Source organism: Eulemur rufifrons, chromosome 3, assembly GCF_041146395.1.
Source record: "Eulemur rufifrons isolate Redbay chromosome 3, OSU_ERuf_1, whole genome shotgun sequence".
In the NCBI taxonomy this organism is placed as follows: Eukaryota; Metazoa; Chordata; class Mammalia; order Primates; family Lemuridae; genus Eulemur; species Eulemur rufifrons.
In genome coordinates, this window is record NC_090985.1 from 17,378,320 (window position 1) to 17,390,624 (window position 12,305).

A 12,305-nucleotide genomic window follows, 5' to 3' on the forward strand; every position below is an offset into this window, starting at 1 on the left:
GCAACAGAGAAGTTGTAAGTCTGTGCTGTGAAGCCTTTCTGGTCTGAGAAATGCTGGCCTCCGAGTTGGAGCTGTTCCCTGGGAGCTGGAGCCAGGCCCGGTCTTTGCTTTCCTGTGTGATGCTGGTGGAGTGGCCCGGTGGGATAGGCTGAGCACTGGCCATCTGGAATCCCGGGAGGAATTACTGCCCGTCACAGGTCACCCTGGGGGCTGGGTTGCCTCCCTCCCCTCCACACCCGCCAACCTCTGCATCTTCCCGCAAGAAATCCAATAAGGTTGGATTTCACCGTAATATGACCCAGAGATGAAAACTGCTGCTGAGGCTAAAACCTTAGAGTGTTTTCTGGCAAAGAAAGAAGCATCCTCCCAGCTGAGAGCTGGTAAACCCAGGGCAGCAGAGGGCAAGCCCCCGAAGTGCCAGGAGTTGTCATCTCCGGGGAGGGACAGCCCCCCTTCCCCAGTGCTTTAGCCACATGGGGACTTGGTGGAGGATGGCACAGGAAGGTCGTTAAACAACTATGACCAGGTCAGTAGCATCCTAAAGTTTAGTCTTGTTTATTCTGCAATAAGCTGTGAGTTGATGGATCATTTTTACTTTTTGCTATTCTATTGATGGAGGTGAATGCAATAAAAAAATTTCATTGTGAGCAAATAAAATGGCACTGTCTTTTTAAGGATGTGCAGAGAATGCCACACATTCTGAATTAACAAACAGCATTTGCCTTTCATCATATGTGTTTTCTTTGGTGGCATTAAGAGAAATACACACACACACACACACACACACACACTAGACCTCATGGAATTAAAGCCACTTTCACATCACCTCTCTATTGTCCTAGATTTGTAGGAAAATACAGTAGAGAGAGAATTTTATTCCAGGAGAGAAGACTTAACAATTACTATTCTAGAAAAAAAGGTAAGAATGTCTTGTTGGGTCATAAGGACAGACAGACTCAGGGATGGACAGACAAAGGAGGTGTCTTTTGAGGTGTGCCTGCAGAGCACAGAGCACCGCGTGCTGCTAGGGTAGGTTTAGGGGACAGCGTGTCACAGTCAGGCATTACTCTGTTGTAGTCGTGGAATTCTGTTTTATTACTTCCTCAAAGCACTGAGAGAGAAGAATAATTTCTGTTAGTTTTTCTGTAGTCAGGATAATTTGTTTTTGTAAAACATGAATTATGGAAATGATATTCAGAGACGGAGTTATTGGCAACTTAAATCATTTCTCCTGGAAATGGCTATGTGAAACATACAGTGTTACTGAAAGGATCTCTTTAAAACTAGAATATTAAATTGAAAGTAAGTATCAAATACTAAATGATGCTCTGGTTCTGTAGGTTTTAATTTTTTTATTTCAAAGTATTTAGGGGGTACAAATGTGTTTGGTTATATGGATTGCTTTTGTATTGCTTGGGTCACAGCTGCCAGTGTATCCATCACCCAAATAGTGTTCATTGTACCCAATAGGCAGGTTTTTGCCTCTCCCCGGCTTTAAAATATGTTATGTTTTTTAACCAATTACATCTTTACATAACGAACTTTAATTTAGCATCCATGTGCAGCATGTTGAAGTGCCAGGATATAGTCAATACTAACATTTATCCACAACCAGAAATATGTTCACTCATTAGCTTATTGTAAATGGTTCTTGAATTTTTAAATAACTGTACATGTGCTGACTCCATAACCCTAGGAATCCACTGCATTTATAGTCTTTCCTTACTAGTTCCTACTTCTAATTGACTGTCTCCTAAAATCAAACTGGCAGCACCAACCAAACCTGAAAAAAGATGAACTGTGCTATTAGTTTACCCTTCTCCTCCTTTTCTTAGTTAAGTACTTAGTTGAAGCATAGTAACTTTGCATATATATATATATGAAATTTTCATTGCTGTATAGGAAAATAATGACACAAATTATAATTTACAGAAAAGGATTTTTTTAATTTGAAAGTGAACCATGAAACATTCTATTATTTTCCTACTATCTCTAGCTACTTATGTGGGACATTAATGTTTTATTGAAATAGAATAAGTTTGCTCCCATTTTATTTGTAACATGAATTTTAAATCTGTATGAAGAAAATATTTAGAACTGAGATGTTTTACTGTATTAAAGAATATAATTATGGATAATGGTTGATGAATAAGCACAAATAACTGAATAATCTCAAATAGTATGAATACTTTCCCTATGTTTCAAGCTTAAATCAAAAGTCGCCAGTTCTCCAATTTAAAACTATGGTATTTTAGGGGAAAAATGACTATGAAAGTAAATATTTACCTCTAGGAAAAGGTGTCTGATGGTGGTAAGCCAGGGCTTCTCCCTTTTATATTATGTATTTATCTATTATTTAATTTTTTCAATAGGAATGTGTTCTTTTATTACTTGTGTAATTTCTTTAAAGTTTTTAATGAAGCAGCCATATAATTCCATGACAGAAAACTTGGGAAATAAAAAGAAAAATCTTTTCTGATTCTGTCGCTAATTTCCCCGTCACCCATCCATCATACTCATCGTTAGCATTTTGGTGTTTTTTCCCACTTAAATAAATGCTAACCGTTCTGTTCATAATTTCAGGAAATTAAATGAGATTGGCAGATTAAATTAAATGCATATGCTTTACCTGGTGTTTTCCTGTAATATTCTTCCAGCAGTTGGTTTGGACTGGACCCCCAGCCCACGGGTCAGTGAGAGTGGACATGCGTCGTCCCTGCAAATTAGGAAAATCAGATTTGACACTGAAAAACACTACAACATTTTTAAAACACAAAGAGAACTGAGCAAGTTCTAGATTCTTTTTATGTCGTTTACTCCACATACATGACATTATGTAAAAATCAAGTGAAAGTAAAGTTGCCCTTGTCATTTCACAGGCACCTTACAACCTGCATATGTCTTTAGTTCCTCCTTCACAATGTCCCTTAACTTGGGCTTAAAGGTTTACTGTTTGTCTTTATGTTCCTAACATACACACAAGAGGTTACAGTAAGCCTGCTTATGCACTCACACAGGCGCGCGCACACACACACACACACACACACACGTCTTTTACTAGATAAGGGGGATATTTGTTTAATTCTGAAAGATGAGCGATGACACAATTAAGTGCCCCTCTGACGGATGATGCTGCAGTCGATTCCACCTCCTTCTCGCCCCTGCTAATGGCTTTTCTCCCTCCGGCCTGCTCTCAAGATGTCTCAGGGTCTCTGACTGTAAATAATTCATGGGGACTGTTAGTGTGTGCTGGGAAGCGAAGCTACCTTATTCACATCTATAACCACTTACATGGCAAGCCTTTTCCTGATATATCTTTCTAAAAATACATAGCCAAACCGATAATCTCCACGCAGACACAGCAGTCCTGCGTTGGTGTTTCAGGGATGATACAGATTGTTTGTGATGATCATCCACTTACGTGGATTTTCAGAACGGTTGCCTTTGAAATGGTGCAAGTCACGGCTTAGGGTGAGTTGTAAGACCCTGGAGGGGATTAAGGGCCTTTACTCTGTAAGCAGCTTGCTCTGCCTTTCAGTGGAGCAGGATTTTTCTACATTGGTGGCAGAGATCCTTCTGTTATGTCCTATGGCGAGCCCTGTATTTATGGTATGACATTGTGACTCACCTTTTCTCCCAACAATTTGTTATGAAAAATTTCAAACATGCAATAAAGTTGAAAGAACTGAACCATGACACCCATATACCTACTACTACCTAGATTCTACCATTAGCATTTTCCAAAATTGCTCTCCTACCTTTCTGTCCATCTATCTATCTTATTTTTAGTGCATTGTGAAGTACATTGGAAACATCTGTACACTTCACCCATAAATACTTCAGCTTGCATATTATGGACTACAATATTGTTAATAGTTATTTTTAGGTAAAGTGTATAAAAAGTAATGGGCATATATCTTAAATGGACTATTGGATAAGTTTTGATAAATATAGCACTTAGGTAACGAAAACTCCAAGTAGATATAGAACCATCAACCCAGACAATGTTGGCATGTCCCTCCCCTGGTAAATGTCACTGCCCACCCTACTCCCAGGAACCCCTCTTTGGGTTGTTTTTTCACTATAGATTGTAACAGCATATAAATGCAATCATTTTTGTGCAAGGTTTCTTTCATTCAGCATCGCATTTTTGAAATTCCCATCAGTCATTTCATGGATCCACAATTCATTCCTTTTATTGTTGAGTGGTTACTGTACCACAGTTTGTTTATCCAGTCTCTTGTTGACAGATACTTGGGCTATTTACAGTTTAGAAATATTGGATGAATTCTTATGGGCATATTTGTCTTGGGTAAATAAGAATGGGATTGCTGGGTCATAAGGTAGGTAGGTATATGTTTAGTTTTACAAGAAACCACTGAACCTGTTTCCAAAGTGGTTGCACCATTCTACCCTGTAACCTGGAAGGTATGAGCATTCTGGTTACTCTATATCCTCACAAAGTATGGTCAGTCTTTTTAAATGTTAGCCATATTGGTAGGAGTGTAGTGGTGTCTCACTGTGGTTTTAATTTCCATTTCCCTGATGACTAATGATACAGACCCTTCTGAGTATCTTCTGCTGTTCAAATCTTTGCCAATTTTTAATTGGATCGTTTGTCTTTTTATTATTGAGTTATAGGAGTTTTGATATTCTGGATTCCATTCCTTTTCAGATGCATGTTTTGCAGATATTTTATTCCAGTCTGTCATTTACCTGTTCATCTTTAAATGGTGTCTTTCGCTGAGCTGAAGTTTTAAATTTTGATATCTACTTTAGCAATTTTTCCTTTCATGGTTAGTGTTTTCCATGTCCCATCTACAAAATCTTTGCTTACTGTCAAGTCATGAAGATAGTCTCTTATGTGTTTTTCTAGAAGCTTTAGAATTTTAGCCTTTATGTTTAGGTCCATGATCCATCTCAGATTAATTTTTGTGTATGGTGAGAGGTGGGGGAAGAGCTTCGCTTTATGAAATGAGAATTTATAGTTGTTCCATCACTATTTGTTGAAAAGACCTCACTTTTCCCACTATATTGCTTTAGCACTCGCGTCAAAAATCAATTGACATACAAGTATTCTATTTCTCTACTTTCTGTTCTGTTCTCTGGAGCTGTTTGTCTATGCCAGTACCACACTGTCTAGATGACTGTAGCTTTAGAGAAGGTCTTGAATTCAAAGAGTGTAGATTCTCCCACTCTCTCTTTTTTTTTCAAGATCGCTTTGGATATTCTAGGTTCTTTAAATTTCCATACAAATTTAAAAATCAGATTATCAGTTTCTACCAAAATAAAAACACCTGTTGGACTTAACGGCTGGAATTAAACTGAATCTATACATAAAACCAGGGAGACTTGATATCTTAATACTATTGATTCTCCTAATCCATGAATGTGGATGTCTTTCCACTTATATAGATCTTGTTCAATTTCTCTCAACAGTGTTTTATAGCTTTAAGTGCACAGATCTTGCCTATCTTTTGTTAAATTTATTTCTAAGCATGTAATTTTTATGCTATTGTAAATAAATAATTTTTTTAATTTTCTAAATTTTAGCTGCCATTATGTGATTCACTTTTGTGATGTGTATGTTTGTAAGCCAACTTTGCTCAGCATTTATACTTAATAATTTAAAACAAAAACAGTCTAAAGCCTGTGTTATTCATCCCTTCAAGGAGAAAGAGGCAGCAAGAAAATGGGGTGGGTTTAGCTCCAGCCTGCAAGCTGGGAGACCAAACTGCAGTCCCAATTTGCTTCTCCTGGCTATGTGAACTTGGCCAACAATGACAGTGGCAAAGTCAAAATAAAAATGGAGAGATGAATTTTTAAATGTAATGTTTTATCTGGGGTATAAGAATTATAACTTGGGGCATATGTATAGACTGGGTGGTTTTTGGTATGTTTGAAGAATAAAGAGAACATTGGGGGCTTTATAAAAAACAGAAATGTTGCATATTGTTTTTTGAGAAAGTTTACTGGTATTAGTCAGATTTGGGGGAGTTGGCAAGTTTTTATTGGTGGGTGAGGATTGTGGGTAAAACTAATTTTAGAGTTGCAGTAGGTTGGTTTAGTAGTTATTAGATAAAACTGGTTTCAGTTACAGTAGGTAGTTTTAGTGGTCACACTTGTAGAGAACTGTACTTTTGGAGTGATGTTATGCGAGCGCTGCTTCTCCCTGGCTTCTCGACTCTGTTTTAGTTGAGTATGACAAGAATGGCCCAATACGTATGATCAGTTTCATAGTAGAACTGTCCCCCCACTGCTGCTACCACTCAACACAATCAGAATTTAACTCGCCATTCAATGTAGTCTTTTCTGTAATATCTGTAGAGATGAAGCGTTTAACTCTGGTTCACTGACCTCTTTGGAAATCTGGTAGAGGCCTCAAATTTTCTCCACAGAAAAATGTACACACACACACATGCACACATGCACAGAGTTTTGTATACAATTTTAGGATGTTCAGGGAACTTCTGAAGCCTGTTTGTCAGCTGTCTGGGGTCCACTGACCCCTAGCTGTGGACCCCGTTCTAGAGTGGAAGCTCAGTGAGGGTGGAGGTGCCTTCCTTTCCCACAGTATCTGCAGCACTAGCTTGGTCTACCGTGGCTGCTCAGTACACGTCCTGTGCGTTTATTGAATGGCCCACGATGCCGTATCACGGCCTCTTCTCCCAAGTAGCTCCAGGTGCTCGGCTGACCTGGACAGCCACTGTCCTGGTCCACCAGTGGACCAGGCACGTCCTGGGCCCAGAGTCTCGGGACTCCCAGGATCATCATGGGCACGATTGTGCAGGGGCAGATATGGACTGAGGGCTGCCCATTCTAAATCCTGTGCTCTTTGTGGAGTTTTCTAGGCAGGGAGGGGCTTGGGGAAGCCTATAGATTTCCACAGCCCCAGAATTTGACCTTTCATTCTTCCACCATGAGATACTCTGTTCCCCTAGGACACAGCAGTGGGACTGTTTGGCTGGAACCAGCTCTCCTGCCAAAGCCCCTGCTTCTCCGCTGCTGTCGGTGAGATCAGCCTGGCAGCTCCCCTCAAGGCAGCTGTCCCCGGTGCCCTGGAACGGCTCCAGGTGGCAGTCTCACTGCAGAATCCTCCGAGCTGTGCTCAGCTGCCTGGTGCCTTCGCAGACAGCCGGGCTTCAGCACCAGCCTCAGAAAGACGCTTCTCGAAGGGTTGCAGGTCCCCGGGGCGGCAGGTGCTTAGTGACAAGTAGCATTTCAGGGCCATCCCTTTCTCTTCCCACAGCCTCCAAGACTGCGTTATGGACAGCGCATCCCTCTGCTGTCCCCTCCGATGACTCCCGAGAGCACGCTGGCAGTGACGGTGACTCTGTGTGTATGCTTCCTCCACACAGGTGCCGGGGACATGGGCAACAAGCCGTCCACGCCAGGCGGTGATGCCACAGCACGGTCCCCCAGGACGGAAGGCATTCACGCGGCATACAGGCGGGGAGACCTCAGCAGGGCCTGGGACCTGCTCAGAGAGGCTTGTGATGAGAGCGAGTCCCAGCTGGAAAAGGTATGGAGAACGCCCACCCCTCGGGCCACAGCTGCGGTCCTGGGCTGGATGAAGGTCACTGCTCAGATTATTGGCTCGTTACTGTCCTATATAATGAACTTTTTTATTGCGTTCTGGAAATACCTCATTTGGCATATAAATTTGTGGTTGCCATGCCTTTCGAGTTGACAGTTTCTCAGCCTAACATCACCTAAGCAGGCCCCTCACCACCTTTTCATGTGAGGCCTCTGAGGGGTATGGGTTGGGGGGGGTCACTTAAATGCTAAGAACAAAGTGCCATCTGAAGGTTTAACCTGCGGTATTCTTTTATACTTTTGTCATTATAAAAATACCACATGCTCAAACATGAAAATTTGGAAAACATATAAATGTGGGGAAGAAAAGAATAAAAAACTTTTCACATTCCTAGTAACACCCAACAATACCACTTAACAGTTTGGGTGTATTTTCTTCCAGCCTGCTGATCTGAGCACACATTGTTGTTATTTCTAATATAGACACGGTTTCTCTCTCTGTATGTTTTATACACAGTTTTGCATATACTGCTTGTTCTCACATCATATCAAGAATTTTTATATGAGTATGAATTCCTTGCGAGCATCGCCTTCAATGGCTGCACGACATTCCACTGATAGAAAGACCATGATTTACCCAGCTGTTCCTCTTGGTTGGATATTTGGATTGTTTCTAATTCCTTACGAATATGAATAACGCTGTATAAAATATTTTTAACTAATTATTTTCTTATTATAAGACCATTTTCTTAGCATAGATTTGCAGAGATTGAGAATGTGGGTTTTGCAAACATGCCAAACTGTTTTCCAAAAAGCTTCTTCAAATTAATGCTCGCACCAACAACTGGAAAAGGCCATTGTCACATTCTTGCTCTTGTGGGGATTATTCCTGGCTGTTATCATGAAAGCACTTTATTGATGTTTTATTTGCATTACTTTGAGTCACATAGGTTAAAATGTCTCTAGTTAGTTAATAGTTAGAAATAATTCAGTTCCTAAAGCTCCAGCCTGTTCTCAGCAGTGTAAGAGATTGGGGTTGGTGGGGTGCAGTACAACGTGCTTGAAGATCATTGAGGGGAGGGCATTTGGGATGCCTCCAATCATGAAGTCACGGTGCACATGGCAAAGGGCCACCCTGCTGCACGGGGAGAGCTGGGCTGTGCACGCGAGCGGATCAGAGCCGTGGGCTGACATCAACAGGCCTCCAGCAGAGAGGACCAGCAGAGAGGACCTGTGCACAGCAAACAGATCCTGGAGTCTGTGCCAAGTGGCCAAGCAGCCGGAGATGGTGGCTTATTTCAGAGCTGTGAGTTGCCCCACCTGGCGTGGAGCAAAGATTCGGGCATGTGGCAGCAGCAGGAGATGCTGAAAGGGGGACGGGGAGCAGGGACCTGAAGAGCCGGGGGCTGGGACTTCATCTCGAGGGTGGGAGAGTCACTGAAAGGAGAGGTATGACAGTTTGTAAAAGGGCACTCCAGCCAATATTTGAATAAAGGAAAACAGAGTTTTGGGAGTGGGTCTCTTCTGCCTGGCATCGTGGCCAGTGGCAACTCAAAACCAAGAAGGTCCCTAAAAGGCTGCTTCTCCCTTGGATCCAGGACTGGTGAAATCCCAACTGATTGGACTTTGAGACAATGTTCAGAAAAAAGATGGATAAGTCTGTGTTTTCATAAAAGTGAAAAATTTAGTTAGAAAAATATACCATAAATAAGAGTCAAGGATTATGACAAAATAAGGAGGACTCTGGCTAATATCCTAATTGACAAAGAGCTTGTACAAATCACAGGTCAGATGGCTTCACTGGAGAGTTCTACCAAACATTTAAAGAATTAACCTCAGTTCTACACAGCGTCTTATAGAAAATAGAAGAGGAGGGAACAATTTCCACCACTTTTATGAAGCCTGTATTATCCCAACACCAAAACCAAATATGTACAAAAAAAAGAAAAGTATACAACAAGGTCATCATGAATACTAAAATATTAGCAAGTAGAATTCAGCATCATATAAAAGGAATTATAAGCTATTACCAAGTGGGGTTTATTCCAAGGACATAAGGTTGGTTCACTATTCAGTAATCAGTCACTGTAACCCTCCATGTTAATAGACTAAAAAAGAAAAATTACCTTATAATATTAATTGATGCAGAAAAAGCATTTGACAAAATTCAATACCATTATAAAAATAAAACTCTCAGAAAATTAGGATGAGAGGGGAACTTCCTCAACTGGATAAAGAACACCTACAAAAAACTTACAACTAACATCATACTTGATGGTGAAAGACTGCTTTGCCCCTAAGATCAGGAACAAGGCAGGGATGTCCAATCTCAATATAATACTGAAAGTTCCGGCCAGGCGCGGTGGCTCACGCCTGTAATCCTAACACTCTGGGAGGCCAAGGCGGGTGGATCGCTCAAAGTCAGGAGTTCGAGACCAACCTGAGCAAGAGCGAGACCCCGTTTCTACTAAAAATAGAAAGAAATTATTTGGACAGCTAAAAATATATATAGAAAAAATTAGCCGGGCATGGTGGCACATGCCTGTAGTCCCAGCTACTTGGGAGAATGAGACAGAAGGATTGGTTGAGCCCAGGAGTTTGGGGTTGCTGTGAGCTAGGCGGACGCCACGGCACTCTAGCCCAGGCAACAGAGTGAGACTCCGTCTCAAAAAAAAAAAAAATACTGAAAGTTCCATTCAAGAATAATTATGACATCATTATATTCAATATAATATGATTCAATATATTACTGGAAGTTCTAGCCAGTGGAATAAGGCAAGGAAATGAAATAAAAGACAAACAAACCTGAAAAAAAGAAATAAAACTCTCTCTGTCTGAAAGAAAGAAAGAAAACTGTCTCTAGATCACATAGCAGTTTACACAGAAAATACATTAAAATGATCCATAAAAGAAAAAATTGATAAACCGGACCTCATCAAGATTAAAAACTTTTACTCTGAGCAACACCTGTTAAGACAGTGAGAAAAACCACAGGGTGGAGAAATATTTACAAACTACATATCCAACAAAGGACTCCTATTTAAAACATATAAAGAACTCTCAAAACTCAACATTGAACAGCAGACAGTCCAAATAGAAAATGTATGAAATACAAAAACACTTTGCTGAAGAGTATAGACAGATGGCAAATAAGCAAATGAAAAGATCTTCAACATCTCTAGCCAGTAGAGAAATGCAAGTTAAAACAATGATGTCACTATACACCTTTTTTTTTTCCAACAGCAAAAATTAAAAATAGTGATAATATCAAATTCAGACCAGGATACAGAGAAACTATCTCTGTATCTCTGATGCGTTACTAGTGAGAATGTAACATGGTACAGCCACTCTGGAAAATAGTTTGGCAGTTTCTTAAAAAACAAAAAATACATTTATATTATGATCCAGCAATTGAACTCCTGACATTTATCCTTGAGAGATGAAAATTTATGTGCACACAAAAACTTGTGCATGACTGTTCATAGCAACTTTATTTATAATAGCCCAAAACTGGACACGACCAAAAACTTTCAGTAGGTGAATAGTTCAACATACGATGGAGTACTACTAAGCCACGTAAAGGAACTCTATTGCAATATGCAAATAACTGCGGTTTCCTTTGTGGGAGGAGTTGGAAAGTGGAGGCCACCTTTTTTTTAAAATACTTTTCTATGCTGTTTGGTGAAAATAAAGACATACTACAGAGCCTCTGGGCTGTCTCCAGCCAGAGAGCCAGCTCTGACCCTTCCCACCCTCTGAGCCCCTCTCGGCCTTGGGCTGGCTCCTATGACATCACTTTACCACCTCGTGAGGATGGGGCTTTTAAGCCTCTAACTGATGGTCTGGACAGCTGTTAGCTGTGTGCAGTGAATCATTTGATCAATCACCATGGCTTCTCTCCATAATGCAAGTGCTTTTCTGGAATGGCTGGGTACTGGGCCCTGCCCTGGGCAGAGTGGCAGGTGGGTGGACTTTCTTTTCTGGTCATACTGAATATATGACTCTACTGTCCTCCAGATAGTTCCAGTCCCTTGGACTGTCTCGCACCTTACCTGTCAGACACATCTCCCACCAGCAGCCCATTTGCTCCACTTACAGAACCTGAGCCTTCCCCAAGTCCCACCTTTGCTAGGAAGTCTTGAATGGAATGGACAGGCATGAGCTTTGGAGCTACACACACCCCAATTCAAGTCCTGGGTCATTCTACTGACCATAAACTCCCTAACTGTGCACAAGCTTTCATTTTGTCCCCATAAAATAGAAATACAGATACACGGCTGGCATGACTGCTGGGAGAATTAAATGTAGCCACGTAAATAAAGTATTCAGTACAGCATCCGGCACATGGTGAGAGCTTGATAAATGTCAGTTCCCTTCGCTGGGGGCTCCTGTCACCCATTCCTGCCCAACTCACTCTAAAGTGATCTCCAAACACACTTGTTTTCTAAACTATTCAGCAAGTAAAATATGCTAGTTGGGGCTGTTTTATACTTGCAACTTAATTGTAAATCCATGGGGGCCAGAAATCACCCCTGGCATCCTCAGTGCCCAGTCCTGCCTCTTGTACACAGAAGGTCCTCAGTAAATGTTGACAGTGGCACTGACTGTCCCATCCCAACTTGGGTTCCCTGTGTGCCTCCTTACACATGCTGATTCTCAAGCCCAAGGGAAACAGCCAAGTTCCAGAGGGTTTAAAATTTCAGTAATGCAATCGAACACTTACACGCCAGTCCAGCATCCGTCTGAGCATCCTATTCTCTGACCCAAGG

At 41.2% G+C, this 12,305-nt stretch overlaps 1 protein-coding gene across 1 annotated transcript in view; it reads left to right on the plus strand.

The window, feature by feature from the left end:
* The window catches only part of LRRK1 (leucine rich repeat kinase 1), a 121,129-nt gene that overhangs the window by 28,681 nt on the left and 80,143 nt on the right, over positions 1–12,305 (plus strand). Inside the window, exon 2 of the mRNA XM_069465797.1 lies at positions 7,359–7,522. Within this exon, the coding sequence (XP_069321898.1) occupies positions 7,359–7,522 (164 nt within the window). The remainder of the gene's footprint in view (positions 1–7,358; positions 7,523–12,305) is intronic.